We start from the raw sequence: 16,386 nt of genomic DNA on the forward strand, positions 1-16,386 counted from the left end.
TCCTTCTGTCCTCTTTTTCACACATTTCTCTTTTTGACCCACTTTTTCTGTTCCACTCGTCTGTTTAGTATCGCGTTATTACATGTGCAACGTGTTCTCCTGTTATGGTCCTGGAACGACTGGTGCACAGGTGACTCACCCCTCACTACCCACTCCTCTTCCTCTCTGATCTGCCTTAATCTCAGAGCCAATATTTAACACCACTTTAGTGCTAACCTAAACATGGCCGCTCTTTCTTTACCTCTCATACCCCTATAACCCCAGAGGTATACGTGACCATTTTCCCAACAGAGGGTTTTGTACACTAAAATGGACCATATATCAGGCAGAGAAACCATTCGATATGTAACAGTGCCGTTTTTTTACTGGTATGTTTTGTTTCTGATATATAGTAGCACAGAGAGACATATTTGATGCTGTAGAATAGATGATCGACATTCAAATGCAGTGGGTCTTTTCTTTGATTAACAGAACACTTCCATCTAAACAGTATTCTGACCAACTAAAGAATGAGATAATCAAGCCATCAAGCCTCTCAAATATCAAAGTAAATTATATCTGCTTTCTTTCTTGTCACAATCATTTGTTCTATCAGATCCCTCTTTCATAGAATTCATTCCTATTTACAATCACCCGCCCCAACACCTTCCTCGTCCTATCATGTCTCAGGTCTGATAATCTCATCCAATCAACACTAACCGACCCCTGTCCCTAGTTTTATACATATAGTTGACGGGTTTGAGGAAACGTTTCAGGATAACGGTATTTTGATTTAAGGGCTATTGCCCCTAGCAACAGATTCCATTCACACCTCATTCACAACCACACATTGACACAATCTTCAAAAACGTCACAAGATATTTTTTTTCTTCCTCTCTAATGAAAAAGATACAAAATGTATAAAAATGTTATGTACAGGTTCTTCTTTTTCTTAGAGGTTCAATTCCGATCCTTGTGTTCATGACTAAATCTGAGGATCGAAGTTCGTTAAACATTAGTGGCTAAGGTAGCCATCCCTCTGTTTCAATCATATAGACCTCCTCCCCATACTTGGTGCTGCTTGTAACAGAAAATAGTCAACAACAGAACGAACCAACCAAACTCCATCTCACTGTCTGCCTTTTTTCAACACTTAGATCCTCAAGTATCCCAGGGTGCTTCAGCAGTCCAGGGTGCTCCTTGACCTATTCCCGGCCCCCACACAGTCCTTGGTAACCCCAATACAGACATAATGCATTGTGGGATATGGAGGGTGTCATCAAGACTGTCCTTCACTTCTGTTGACTCTGTGAAGAGACAAGAGAGACCACAATCAGTGACAAGCCAAAATAACAACTGATCAATGCTACATACACTGAGTGTACAAAACATTAAGAACACTTTCCTAATATTGAATTGCACCCCCCCACCCAAGCCTCAATTCGTCGAGGCATTCTACAGGGGTGCTGGCCCATGTTGACTCCAATGCTTCCCACAGTTGTGTCAAGTTGGCTGGATGTCCTTTGGGTGGTGGACCATTGTTGATACACATGGGAAACTGTTGAGCGTGAAAAACCCAGCTGCGTTGCAGTTCTTGACTGGTGCGCCTGGCACCTACTACCATACCCCGTACAAAGGCACTTAAATATTTTGTCTTGCCCATTCACACTCTGGATGGCAGACATACACAGTCCTTCTTTAACCTGTCTCCTCCCCTTCATCTACACTGATTGAAGTGGATTTAACAAGTGACATCGATAAGGGATCATAGCTTTCACCTGGATTCACCTGGTCAGTCTATGTCATGGAAAGAGCAGGTGTTCATCATGTTTTGTACACTCAGTGTGCATCTCCTGACATGCAGGCTATGACATGTTTATAATCCAAATCACCACATCTTTGATAGGGACCAAAAAGATGGATGTGTGAGGACAGAGAGAGAAAGAGAGCAGACCAGGAGTGTGAAGAGGAGAGGAAGCAGGTAGATGAAGGTGAGTGAGAGTGCAGGACTTACTCAGAGTCTGGGGAGACCTCAGAGATGCTGTGGGAGGTGGCGGAGTGGGGCGGGGAGGGGGAGGGTCCCTGTGCTGAGGAGGGGGCTGGGGGGGTGAGCACGGAGGAGCTGAAGGAGGCCAAGATTGAGGAAAGGATGTCCAGGTGCTCGCTGGACGGGTGGCGGCTGGGGGGGGCGCCGGGGGCAGGGAGGGGAAACCTACACTGGGGGGCAGAGTCCAGCCGGCCGCGGCGGGGTAGGGGGGGCTCCTGGGGTTCCTCGCTGATGGGGGGAGGAGGGGAGGAGGGCGGGGGCTGGTCGGGGTGCGAGGGCTGGCGGGGGGGCAGGGTGCGAAGCCACTCCCTGCAGGGCTGGGACTGGGTCACCCCGCCGCTCCCGTTGGCCTCCAGCTGCTCGCGGGAGCGGCTGCTCATCAGCGCTCCTCCTAGGTGTTCACGGGAGGAGGCCTGGCGCCGTGTCAGGGTGTTGAGCTGGGAGCGCGACCCCCCCAGACCGGGCTCCACACCCCCATTCCCACTCAAGTCCTCCTGGGAGGCGTGGGTGCTGTGCTGGTGGACATCCAGCCTGTCTCTGGAGCTGCTCAGGTTCTCCCTGGAGGCTCTGTCTAGGCCCGGCTCACGCCGACGGGGCAGCAGGTCCAGGTTGTCCCGGGGACCCTGGCGGTCCAGACGGTTCTGGGACCCTCCTCCAGCCTGGCGGCCCAGGGGGTCTCTGGAGAGCTGGCGGCGGGCCAGAGAGTCCAAGTGCTCCCTGGAGGAGTACCGGGAGGCGGGCTGGGACAAGGAGCCCGTGCCAGACAGGGAGCCTGTCCCAGAGTACATGCGACCGTAGGAGGCTGCCGGGACACCCCTGTGGCCCAGGGTGGAGGTGCGGTACCAGGAGAGTTCGCTGGGGGCCTGGCCCATGGTGGAGAGACCCTGCAGGGCCGGGGGACAGTCAATGCGGTTCTTCAAGATGCCTGAGTCAGCAGGGAGAGATTAGAAAAAAGGGTTAATAGGTATTTTGGTGTTTGAGTTTACATTTATCTGTATGGTAATAATAGCTGGTCATTAGCAGAATAGAAAGGTTACTGGGGCAATGTTACTGAGTTTGTGACCCTTTCTGTGGTAGTCGGGCTGAGTGTGTATGTGTGTGTGTGTGCATGCGTGTATGTGCCTGCATGTGCGTGTGTGTCTCACCCTTGCGGTGGCGGTTGGGCTGTCCTGTCAGGCCGTTCTCGTCCCCGCTGGTCAGCACAGTCTCAGGCTGGTTGTTGTTGGCGGTGTCCTTGCTATAGTCAGCCACTAGGCGGCGCTCTGAGCCCCACTTCTGCAGGGAGTGGACCTCGCTCTCCTCCAGTGCTGGCCAATAGGAGAGCAGATCATTGCCATCCAGGTCTGATACACAAAGATGGACAATTGCCATTGGCCAACAATTCCAAATAAATCACAACTGTATCCAATATGAGAGAGGGTTTTGTAGAAGTGCCATACTTCTTTAAATGCATAATGATTTTTATTGATTTATGGATCTCTGTGTCTGACATTTTCAGAGTGTGTTTGCATATTGGTATGGCATTTATAGGTATCACATACTTACATACATACATAACGTATGAATTGCTTTAATTTGTGAATCTATGAGTCTATCAGTCTTGCATTTCCATAGTGTCTGTCTGTGTACCTTTGGTGCCGTTGTGGGCGGGCTCTGTGAGAAGCCGCTCACTGTGATTGGTGCGTTTGAAGCGTCGCTGGATGCGTCCACGGAGACGAACGTTGTCCTCACTCTCGGAGGAGGGGATGGAGAGACTATGTTCCTCTTCTAAAGAGAGATCTGAGTCTGAGTCCGAGTCCTCACCTGAGAGGAGAGAGAGAGACAGAGAGACAGAGAGAGACAGGGAAAGCGAGAGAGAGAGAGAGAGAGAGAGACAGAGAGAGACAGAAAGAGAGAGAGAGAGAGAGAGAGAGATAGGTTTATTATCTATTTCACTTGCTTTGACAATGTAAACATATGTTTCCCATGCCAATAAAACCCTTAAATTGAATTGAATTGAGAGAGAGAGGTTATAGAACCAGTTATAGTCTCAGTTACTATTAAAAGCAAAAAGAGGTCATGCACATTTGTTATCATTTGACTTGTATTGTATACAGTATTATAACCCTAGAGTGTTTATGAATGTGTTTATTTGTTTTACAATGCATGTTTATGTGCACATTCCTAGAGTCCTGTGTGCGTGCACGTGCGTGTGTGTGTTAGGGCTGCACAATTAATCAAATTGTGCAATATTGACATGTGCAAAATCCATATCGCAATAGATCCATATCGCATGAAATATTTTAAAAGGCCACTCAGCAGTTTTTATAGTTGACTCGTTTGTCGTCTCTTTCCCTCTCTCCTCTTGCGGCTGTGACGTCACACACCAAGCCCCGCCCCCTGCCACTCAAGCAGCACAGTCCCTCCTCCAAGCTGTTAGAGCCACTATACGTTTGCATGCTGTTGTTCTGTTAGGTCAGATGCAGTCAACAGATTGTTCCAAACAAGAACGATGCTGCTTTCCACTTTGCTTCTTAATATGAATCATTGTATTTTTATGATTCCAACAGTTTTATTTGTTAAAAAAAATCAAATCGCTATTCGATTTTTTTGCCCATATCGTGCAGCCCTAGTGTGTGTGTGTGGGGTGGGGGGTACCTCCGTCTCTATGGAACATGGCCACGTCCAGGTCTGTGGCGCCAGTGTGTCCCAGATTGTGTTCCAAGGTCTGGCGGGCCAGCAGGTTTTCTCTGTGGGAGGAAAGGAGGTGTTAACCAAAGTATTTACACATTCCATCACAGACACTGAGACTACTGACCACTACATTAGGCAGGCTACATAAGCCTGATTAGGCAGGCTCCATAAGCCTGATCTACATACAGTATACTAACAATAGAAGTCAGTTTCCCGGATACAGGTTGACCCTACTATTGGGTCAATAGAGAATCTCCATTGAAAGAGCTTTTTAGTCCAGGACTAAGCTTAATCTGTGTCTGGGAAACCGCACCTATATGTTTCAGACCCTGTGTATCTCAGATGGCCTACTGACCGAGCACTGCTGACAGAGGAGATAGTGGAGGCTCCCAGGGTGATGCGGTGCAGTCCGCTCTGCTCCAGCAACGACGCATTGTTGTAGGGGTTTTGACCCTGGACACACACACACACACACACACACACACACACACACACACACACACACACACACACACACACACACACAGACAGACAGACAGACAGACACACAAAACACACACGTGTTCAAAAATACATTCAGGAGCACACATCAACATTCTACGTCAAACCGTGCTAGTCGAGTCCAAATAAATGACAGAAAACACAGCAACAATCATTCCCCAGATGAGTCAGTGGTACAAATCTTAATAAGGTAGGCTAAGCACAGTACATTGTGGAATCTGGGTCAAGTGAAAAGCCCTGAGGGGGTAATGTTAAGGGAAGGCCAGGGTGTGCTGATGTGGATTGGGGGGTGATGTGTGTGGTAGAATGGAGCCAGATGTGTGTGTGCGTGTGTGTGTGCGTGTGTGTGGTGGAGGGGAGGGTGCCATGCTCACAGGGATTTGTGGGGCTCTGGGCGTGTCCTCGTTGGGGCTCTTCCTACCCAGACACGACAACTTCCAGACCTCCTGCACCTCGGCGTTCAGCACCGTGAACACCAGGAACACAGCAAGACCCTGGGCAGAGGGGATGAGGGGAACACACACATTAACACACAATAACACACATTAACCCACATTAACCCACAATAACACACAATAACACACAATAACACACATTAACTCCAAAACACACCACCAAGTACTCAGCAAGACCAAAAAGCAACTCACACAGTCTAATTGGGCATACACACACACACACAAACACACTCTCACACACACACACACACACACACACACACACGTCACGTTCAGTACCTGCAGTAAGCATAGTACAATGAAGATGTAATGGAAGGCCAGAATACTGTTGTTGACAGCCATCAGCCCAAAGAACCAGGTAGAGGTGGCCAGGAGCAGCAGGAGGAAGGCACTGCGTATAGTGCCACTGGAGAGACAGAGAGAGAGAGAGAGCGTGTCAGCCAGGGAAATGAAAAGGCTTTTATGGCTGAATTTAAAGGTCTGTTACTGCAATAGAATTGTATTCCTCATCATCAGCAGAACCTGGCCTATTATGCCATCTGTCCAACCTCTCTGGGTCACTCACATGACAGGTAGTTTCTTGGTCTCTTTCTGGGAGGGGTTGCAGGACATGCGCGCCACAATCAGAAACATCCCACCGTTTATCTGTAACAAAGAGACAGCAATGAGGCAGACCTACATGAGACTAGATACTACAGAGGTACATAGGCAAACACAGTGAACCGGCCCTAACGAAGTGACTGACGCAGAACGAGAGTGAGACAGTACCAGGATGACGATGGCGATGGGTCCAGCGAAGCTCCAGATGAGTTTGTCATAGATGGAGATCCAGCAGAAGTCTGGGTTGCCATAGCCCTCAGGATCCAGCCCTACCGCCAAACCTGAACAGTGAGAGAGTAAGATGAGGTAGCACTGTGTGCACAGGTGTGTGTGTGTGTGTTAGTTGTATTGTGCCTCACTGTGGCTGTTTTTAAGAAATCCATTCTGAAACAGGGCTATGTAAGGAACTGTCATATCTAGGCTGTCATCCTAAGACGTGTGTGTGTGTGTGTGTGTGTGAGTATGTGTGTGAGTATGTGTGAGTACCTGTGATGATGGCAGGTACACCCCACCCGATGGCATAGTAGAACCTCATGGCTCCATAGTTGATGTTGCGTGCCTCTGTCTGCATGCGGTATATATGGAGCCCTTCCACAAAAAGCCAGGCAAACATGGCCATGAAGAAATAGTGCAGCAGGATAGCCACCACCGTACACAGGAACTAAGAGAGAGGAGAGAGAGAGAGAACAGTCAGAGCCATGTATAGAGATTCTGTTATGACAACCTTCAATATATTCCTATGGGCGTGCTAGCTGAGTTCAGTGCCAACTTGCCAAGATGGTGTCCTATTGGTTTGTTTTCCAACCTCTGTTTAAGGCCTTTGGCTTTCAGACCAGTTAGAACATCTGGTGTTATACTGTAAGCATCACAGTACAAATCTCCAATGAACACCAAGGCACAGAGAAAGAACCAGAAAAAGAGGCCTTGGCAGCCAGACGCTCATTTTGTCTACTCACTCAAACAGAATAACTTTCAAGTATGGTTTGAATGGTAGTGATCCTGATTCTGTAGTAAAGCGGATATTCAAGCTCATTGAAGACAATGATATAACATACTGTTAACGTACTGGACATACAGTACACAGTTGGAACACACGCATGTTGAACGCACCCACGCATACTGTGCCGTCTTGGTTGGGTGCACACACACACACACATAAACACATTATGATCGCTCTCTCTGTCTCACACACACACACACACACACACACACAGAGACCCCCACACACACACCCAGACACCCAGACCGCCCTTAAACACACACACCCCAACACACACACACATAGCCCCCGTCCGCACGCACACACACGTACCTGCTGCTCGGTCTGGTTGATGCCGAGCAGAAAGACGAGCTCAGAGAGCAGCATGGCGGCGGCCATGTTGGAGTGGATGGAGCGGGTGTTGGACTTTAAGCCCCTGAGGCAGGACAGCACCAGGACGGTCAGCAGCAGCGCCAGCATAGACACAGACAGAGAGGAGTAGGTGACCAGGGCCAGAGTCTCCAGATCCCCCTCCAGCTGTTCTCTCTGGGAGCTGTCCATTAGGACACCAAAGGTGCCCAGCCTCTGACACTGGCAACGCACATGGGACGTGTTCCTGTATACTACGATGCAGTCCCTCACTGTCCAGCAACCTCCCACCTCCAACCTGGAGAGAGAGGGCAGTGGGGTGAGTGAGAAAGAGGGAGAGAGAGGGAGAGAGGAGGTTGGTGGGAGAAAGGCAGGAGGAAGAAGAGAGAGTTCACCAGTCTACACACTCTATCTATTTTCCACAGAGCACAAGTCCACTCAAGTCATGCAAAGCTCCACTCACGGGCTGCTGTGGTTCCACTGGACACACAGGGGCTTGCTGCGGTTGGCGGTCTCCAGCAGGTGGAACTCCAGCTGCAGGGGCGAGTCCAGCGGACCCCCGACAAACGTCTGGTTGTTGTAGACAGACACACTGACCACTGGAGAGTTTATTACAGGATGTCTGGGGAGTCTGTAGGGAGGAGAAGGAGGGGGAGAGATGGGGAGAGAGGGGGAGAGGGGGAGAGATTTAGATTTAGTAGGACGGACATAATAGCCCAAACAGGGTTTTATGGTCCACCAAACACAGTGGCACAATTCCAATGCTGTGCTTCGAAAAGTCTAAATGAAACAGAAATAAACACTTGTAAACACACACACCTGGCACAACAGATGCCATCAGAGAGATAGACACTGGAGGGCAGCCATATACAGTATTCACACACACACACACACACAATGAATTACCTGACTCCTCGTCTGTCAGTGTGGTACTTGGGGGGGAGTGCCGCTCCAAGGCTACGATAGATCAACATGATGACGATGGTGACGGGCGGCTCCGGCAGCGAAACAGAACGGCTGGCCGCAGCATATTCTCCTGTCTGATTGGCCGACATACTGATGGGGGCGGGAGCTGTGTTCTGTGAAGCTGAAACTGGAAGAGGCATAAGACATAAGAGGAGTGACAATAAGGTGTGTGTGTGTGTGTTTCAGCGACTGTCATGTGCGTGTGTGTGTTCTACTTACACTGGTGTCGTTGTGGCACCAGGGCAGCAGGGGGCAGCACCACGTGTGTGTGGGGGTCCCAGACAGCCTGGCCGCGGAACAGAGGGCTGTGGTAGCGAGGGAAACGTCTGCGCACGTGGGTGTGGTTCTCCACGCGGTCAAGGTTCATCACTGCAACACGCACACACACACCAGTTTATGAGAGTCCAGGTTTCACCACACAACATAACAAAACAAACCTGATGAAGCTACACGTGAAACACGTTGTTTGTTTATGCACTACATTGCCAAAAATTTATACACAAATTATTAAAGTCAAGGTCGTCAGTCAATAGTGTACGTCTTTTACACTTGTTGTGGATACTTAGTTGTTCCTGCCAAAACCAAAACTTGGATCTAGACACACTGCTGTTCACAGGGTTCTCGCTTTCTTTTTTACACAGAAAATAGACTAGCCGGCCTTCACACTTGCATGGACTACTTGACCTTGAAATAAACCAGGAACAACCACTCAATACAAAGAGTCAGACCTTACTTGACACAATGTACTGAGCACACCACATAAAAAGGGAAAGAGAGCAGCCTTTTATTCCATGGGGGCAGTGACTCACCGATGTTGGGGGCGACCAGGGCCACTGGGTTCAGGTAGGTTAGCTTCATGTTCTGGGCCAGGGTCTGGGCATACTGCTCCAGCAGGTCAGCCAGCCCCCCTGCCCCTCCCTGGACCTGGCTCTGGGCCCGCCATAACCCTGCACTGCCGGGACCCAGCACCGCACTGCAGCCCCGCAGAACATTCTGGAGACAGAGCAGGGGGAGAGGGAGAGGGAGAGGGAGAGGGAGAGGGAGAGGGAGAGGGAGAGGGAGAGGGAGAGGGAGAGGGGAGGGGAGGAGAGGAGAGGTGGAGGGAGAGAGAGAAGAAGAGAGATTGAAACAGGTAGCAGAAGGTAGATCAAAAGCATGAGCCGGCAGGAGAGAGGAGGGAGGGAGGGAGGGAGGGAGGGAGGGAGGGAGGGAGGGAGGGAGGGAGGGAGGGAGGGAGGGAGGGAGGGGAGTTTGAGGTAAAGGGAGCACAGAGACAAAAGGCAAAGCAGATGTTAATGTCACAGTTAGTGAGGTGGAGACACATCACATGAGATGAGATCAAAGCCAAGATCAGATTCAGTTCATTCACACACACACACACACACACACACACAATCTAATAAAACGGTGACTACATTTTCCAAACTCGACTGACATGTGTTACGAGCGTGTTGCCGGGCAACCCTCACCTCGTTGAAGTGTGCGTCCTGGGTGGCGGTCAGGCCGAAGCCCGTCTGCAGACTCTCAAAGGTCAACAGGCGGGACAGTAGCCGCTCTGCAATCTGAAGGTCATTGCCGTAGAGACGGGGTGTTGCTTCCGTGACATCACGGAGCTGGTGGGCCAGTTTCTTCTCGATGATGGTGCTGAGCTCTGTCTCGTTCCGCTCCACTGACTCCAGCTACACACACACACACACACACACACACACACACACACACACACACACACTTTATTATACACCATTTCAGTCTTTACAGTTCTGATCAGTATGAGCAATGGGGTAGCAGAGTATTTTTACCGCTGCATTGAGCTCCACAAAGGGAGGAGAGGTACAGTTGTAGAGATCTGGCTCCAGCCAGCCCCTCTCCACGTCACAGTGTCTGACAGCAGCACCTGGAGAGAACAGACACCATCAGATACTATACATACTAATACCTTTATAACACATCCACAACACTAAAAACCAACACAGGGGGATACATTCAAACACAGATACTATACTAGGTTTCAAAGGGGTGTTTAACTGGGAATAGCCATTATAGATCCTGAGTCTTAATGGGAGCTGCTATCATCTTTCCTTCTTTGGAAGACTCAGGAATTATACTATCTACAGACATCCACTTAACTACAGTGAATGTGGAGAATGTTGAGGGACTAACCCACAGATCCTTTAGGACAAGGTACGGCTGCTGGCAGGTTGAACTTAGTCCTGGGCCACCAGATCCCCAGGGTGATGGTCTTAGGACAGCCGTCATAGATGACTAACACAGAGAGAGAAAAATGGGCAAACAGAGTGTTAGTATACTCAATATCACTTAGAAGTAAAAAAAACGGTACTTAAATGCAATGAGAACGCCATACTAGTTTGAGAGGAGAGAGGTTTGACAAGAGAGAGATAGGTTTTTGAGAGAATAAGGGAACCAGAGAACCAGGAAGCACAGAGAAGATGAGAGAGAAGACGTGGGAGGAAGAGACAAAGAGAAGATCACAGGTAGGAGGAGAGGAATCCCTCTGTCTTACCTTCGCAGCCCGTCTGTGTGACCTCAGCAAAGGGGTTGTCGCACATGTTGCACTGTCGACCAATCACGCCAGCCCGACACTGGCACTGGCCACTCTCTGGTTCACATGACCGGGAGAAGGAGCCCACAGGGTAGCAGTCACACGGCAGGCAGGAGTCACTGCCCCGCGGGTGGTAGTGGAACTCCTGGTACACACACACGGATATATACACACAGAGAGACAGACACACACACACACACACACACACCCACACAGACACACACACACACACAGACAGACAGAGACACACACACACACGCACGCAAAGAGATAGACACAGACAGACAGACAGACAGACAGACAGACAGACAGACACACAGACAGACACCCAGACACATTTAGACATACATAAACAGATGCATACACATTCAGACCAAAGACAAGCACATCCAAACAGACAGAAAGGACATACATAGCAAAGTCACAAACATATACAGGCATAAACATATACATAGACATTTACATCAACATCAACATTTACATACACATCAACATTTACATACACATTTACATAGATGCACAGACAGACAAACACAGAAACGCACAAACATACATACACATTTATATGAAAAAAAGAGAGTGAAGAACATGTCAACAGACAAACACACACAGAAAAGAGATGGATTCAGAGAGACATACAGAGACGTGGACAGACAAACACAAAATAGACAGACAAAAATATTGTCCGGTGAGCATTTCCAAAAACCAGCACATAGCACGTAAAATCTCGTAAAAGAGCAATTCAACATTTGAATTACAATACTCTATGTGAGAAAACAGACCCAGAAGCAAGGAAAACACATGGAAAACTACAGTTAAATAAACGGTGCTACTGAAAGTCAATGATACATGCTTCTGTACTGTTCTTGAAAAAGTATTTAAGATGGGGTCACAGTGTGGAGGGGGGTATGACGAATAAGGGGGTGTCTGTTGGCGTTAAGAGTGTTAAAGGATAATGGGGGGTGTTCAGATTAACAAGATGAAGCTGCTGATAATGCCTCTTAAAATAATGCTTTTTTGACAGCAGTGTCAGGTTAGAGCTAGGATCAGTTTCAAGGATTAGGGATTAAGGTCACAAACAGGGATTACGGGTTAGGCTGGGGTTACAGTTATGAGTTGATTAGAAATCGGTAGGTAAGGGTGATCATAGGTCTGCTGAGGTATGTAAGAGCATGGATCAGTGCCTGGGGTTAAAATATGAGTTGATTATCAGTAAGAGTATTTACTGCTGATATGAGCGAGTGTGTGTGTCGTGGCAGGCAAGTCACCTTGCAGTGACACTGGCCGCTGGTCTTGTTGCAGTCGGGGTCGAATCCTTTACTGGCATCACAGTGGCAGGGCCCACATGTTGGAGAGCCCCACCAACCACGTGGACATTGGTGGTCAATCCTACACACACACCGCACACACGCACACGCACACACACACACACACACACACACACACACACACACACAGTGAAACACACAAACACACAGTGAAACACACACACGCACACACACAGACACACATGTTAAAGACCCAATGCAGTCAAAAATTTGATTTTCCTGTGTTTTATATATATACTGAACAAAAATATAAACGCAACATGTAATGTGTTGGTCCCATGTTTCATGAGCTGAAATAAAAGATCGCAGAAATTTTCCATATGCACAGAAAGATTATTTCTCAAAATGTTGTGCACAAATTTGTTTACATCTCTGTTAGTGAGCATTTCTCCTTTGCCACGATAATCCATCCACCTGACAGGTGTGGCATATCAAGGAGCTGATTTAACAGCATGATCATTACACATGTGCACCTTGTGCTGGGGACAATAAAAGGTCACTCTAAATGTAAAGTTTTGTCACACAACACAATGCCACAGATGTCTCAAGTTTTGAGGGAGCGTGCAATTGGTATACTGACTGCAGGAATGTCCACCAGAGCTGTTGTCAGAGAATGTAATGTTAATTTCTCTACCAATGTCGATTTAGAGAATTTGGCAGGACGTCTAACCGGTCTCACAACCGCAGACCACGTGTAACCATGCCAGCCCATGACCTGCACATCCGGCTTCTTCACCTGCGGGATCGTCTGAGACCAGCCACCCGGACAGCTGATGAAACTGAGGAGTATTTCTGTCTGTAATAATGCCCTTTTGTGGGGAAAAACTAATTCTGATTGGCTGGGCCTGGCTCCCCAGTGGATGGGCCTATGCCCTCCCAGGCCGACCCATGGCTGCGCCCCTGCCCAGTCATGTGAAATCCATAGATTAGGGCCTAATTTATTTATTTAAATTGACTGATTTCCTTATATGAACTGTAACTCAGTAAAATCGTTTAAATTGTTGCATGTTGCATTTATATCAGTGAAAGAGCTGTTTGAAAAGACCACCTGAAATTTTTGCCTGTTTTGGTGGGATGGAGTTTTGGCCTGCCTGGTGACATCACCATGCGGTAAATTAGTTAATAGACCAATAAGAAAGAGAGTTCCAAACCTCTCTGCCAATAACAGTTCGTTTTCAGTTTCCCCTCCCCACTCAGGCCACTCCCAGACAGTCCTAGCAAAATTCTTGTTTGAAAAATTGCTCTTTTGCTCATAAAACAATCAGAGTAAGGTACTTAACATTTACATTATTTAGCAGACGCTCTTATCCAGAGCGACTTACAGGAGCAATTAGGGTTAAGTGCCTTGCTCAAGGGCACATCGACAGATTTTTCACCTAGTCGGCTCGGGGATTAGAACCAGCGACCTTTCGGTTACTGGCACAACGCTCTTAACCACTAAGCTACCTGCCACCCCTTAACTGTTACCCAGAAAATATTTGATATTGCGATAACACAGCTGCATTGGACCTTTAAAAGTAGTAGTTCTTTGAGTTTCACTCCCTGTCTGCTATATAGGCCAGAGTACATCACAGTATCTAGATCAAAGGGAATAGAGGAGATGAAAGATCTGAGACCTAAAGCTGGGAGGGATTTCACATGGGGGCAGGGTGACGCCCGGGTCACAGATATACACTGTGTTTTATCATCACAGATAAACGTAAGCCTTCTCTTATCCTCTCCTGTGGAATAGGGCATATTTGTGGGGAAAAAAGGACAACAAAAGCCACTTTGACAGATAGACAGAGCAGAGCACTGGAACACTGCTGCCCTGCTGTCTCCACCCTGCTTCAGCCTCGGGCACTGCTGTGGTGTACCGTTACTAACATTATAAACACACAGAGACATTTGGGATTCAGTCATATTGCCGGGGTTCAGTCATCTAAAGTCCTCACAGTCACAGATGTATAATATTATGTTAATAGCTAGTTGATTTAAAGTTGATGTATAGTTGACTCACTGACCTGTGCTGACAGTACTGGCCGTAGTGGTTGATCTATAGATAATCTATAGTTGTTCTATAGTTGATGAATAGTTGATGTAGTATGGTTGATCTATAGTTAATGTATGGTTGACAGACTGACCTGTGCTGACAGTACTGTCCGTAGTGGTTGTCTCCACAGTCACAGATGTATCCGTGGGATGAGCTGGGCTTCCTGTGGCACTGGGCATTGTTCTCACACGGGTTCAGCTGGCACGCGTCTTTGCAGCCCTTACCATAGAAACCTACAACACACACATAGTCGTTACAATGGGAACACACACACAGGTGTTACCATGCGAACACACACATAGTCGTTACTATGGGAACACACACATAAACGTTACCATGGGAACACTCATAGTCATTACCATGGGAACACACACAGGCGTTACCACAGGAACACGCACATAGTCATTACCATGGGAACACACACACAGGCGTTAGAAACCTAGAACACACGCACACCTTAATATAAAAAGCAGTCCTTTGAAAAGGACCATTTAAGCCTAAAACAAGAGCAAAAGTATTTATGCATACTACACACAAAAAAAGCTTTCACACAAAAGATACATAGACTTTCAAGAACATAGCCCTAACTAAAGAAACCTACAGAATGTGTAGGGCTCTATGGTGTTTTGCTGTTTGTTTTCTATGCACTGATACTGTATCCTTTACGATATCAGTGCATCAAAGAACTCCATATAAAACCACAGTTTCCTAATAGAGCTCTTCTCACATCATTTTTACCAGAGAACCCAGTTGAAAAGAATCTCCCTATAGAACCAGGTGAGTGCTGTGAGCTGTGAACCTCTTTCTGTGAACAGCTCTTAAAAAAGGGCCTCACAAAAAATCCTACGCCTATTACACAATGTCCTTGAATTCACCATATAAGGATATCAGGAAACTGACAAAAACAGAGATGTTGGCCTTGACTGCATAGAAATGTACTCAATTACACTATCCTTGTGCTGACAATCTACTGGAGTCTTAAATCCTACATTTTGGGAAATTATTAACATATATTCTCTGATTATGGAGTGGTGTAGCTTTTCCCCCTAGCCATCTCTGGGTCGATACAACTGCAATCTATCAAAATAAACAAATGTTTATTGCACCTATTTATCCTGTGCATACCCAAACAGGCAAATACACACACATACATTCACACACAAACACACACACACACACACACTAACCGCCTCACAGCAGCACACTGACAGCAGATGTCCTTGTGTCAGTGCGCTGTCGTGCAGTGCCCTGTATGTGTGTGTGTGTGTGTGTGTGCCTGTACAGTATATAGTCTGTGAACAGTGCTGTAAATGTTCTCCTGTGCGGGAGAGAGCCATTAAGCTAATTCAACGGGCGGCGCAGTGCCACTGTACTGCCTTTGTACTGGCATACTCACAGCCAAAGATGAGAGGGAATTATTCAGAGCACTTCTGTGTGGCATTATGAAACTTTGATTCGTCTCCCCCTGACACTTATTGGCCTGTTCTATACTTAATGCTCATTGTGCTAATGAAAGCCATCGCCGTGGTAATGAAGCGCTGCTACACTGTGCTAATAGGGAGAGGTGTTTGTGTTAGATGGTACTGAAGGGATGTCTGAGCCTCTCCATTTCCTCCCCCCCCCCACGGCGCTCATTGCTTCCTCTCTCACTCTCTCCCTCTCTTGTTCTTCATCACACCTTCTCTCAAATGTTCTTTCTCTTTTAAGCCGTCTCACTTTATAGTTTTGTATAATTTGCCGACAGAGGAATTAAATTAGATCCTTTCACGCTCGCTCGCTCGCAAACATACAAACACATTCTCTCTCTTGCAGTATCTTACCTGGTTCGCACAGACAGGTGTGGCGTTCCCAATCATCACTACAACGGCTGTGGGGCGGGCAGGGGAGGAAACACAGG

At 47.8% G+C, this 16,386-nt stretch overlaps 1 protein-coding gene across 1 annotated transcript in view; it reads right to left on the reverse strand.

Annotated features, from left to right (window-relative positions):
- Positions 1–1,228: 1,228 nt before the first annotated feature.
- celsr3 (cadherin, EGF LAG seven-pass G-type receptor 3) overlaps positions 1,229–16,386 on the reverse strand; it is a gene marked incomplete at its 5' end in the record, with an annotated part of 29,026 nt that continues 13,868 nt past the window's right edge. Inside the window, 22 exons of the mRNA XM_084184351.1 lie at positions 1,229–1,286; positions 1,994–2,951; positions 3,172–3,369; positions 3,656–3,829; positions 4,664–4,755; positions 5,055–5,152; positions 5,575–5,694; positions 5,935–6,061; positions 6,221–6,300; positions 6,424–6,536; positions 6,742–6,916; positions 7,568–7,901; positions 8,067–8,234; positions 8,510–8,696; positions 8,789–8,938; positions 9,379–9,562; positions 10,039–10,248; positions 10,369–10,463; positions 10,730–10,831; positions 11,091–11,274; positions 12,398–12,518; positions 14,581–14,722. Of these exons, the coding sequence (XP_084040477.1) occupies positions 1,259–1,286; positions 1,994–2,951; positions 3,172–3,369; positions 3,656–3,829; positions 4,664–4,755; positions 5,055–5,152; positions 5,575–5,694; positions 5,935–6,061; positions 6,221–6,300; positions 6,424–6,536; positions 6,742–6,916; positions 7,568–7,901; positions 8,067–8,234; positions 8,510–8,696; positions 8,789–8,938; positions 9,379–9,562; positions 10,039–10,248; positions 10,369–10,463; positions 10,730–10,831; positions 11,091–11,274; positions 12,398–12,518; positions 14,581–14,722 (4,040 nt within the window). The 3' untranslated portion in view covers positions 1,229–1,258. The remainder of the gene's footprint in view (positions 1,287–1,993; positions 2,952–3,171; positions 3,370–3,655; positions 3,830–4,663; positions 4,756–5,054; positions 5,153–5,574; positions 5,695–5,934; positions 6,062–6,220; positions 6,301–6,423; positions 6,537–6,741; positions 6,917–7,567; positions 7,902–8,066; positions 8,235–8,509; positions 8,697–8,788; positions 8,939–9,378; positions 9,563–10,038; positions 10,249–10,368; positions 10,464–10,729; positions 10,832–11,090; positions 11,275–12,397; positions 12,519–14,580; positions 14,723–16,386) is intronic.

The sequence above is a fragment of the Coregonus lavaretus genome (genome assembly GCF_964263955.1).
Source record: "Coregonus lavaretus genome assembly, chromosome: 20".
In the NCBI taxonomy this organism is placed as follows: domain Eukaryota; kingdom Metazoa; phylum Chordata; class Actinopteri; order Salmoniformes; family Salmonidae; genus Coregonus; species Coregonus lavaretus.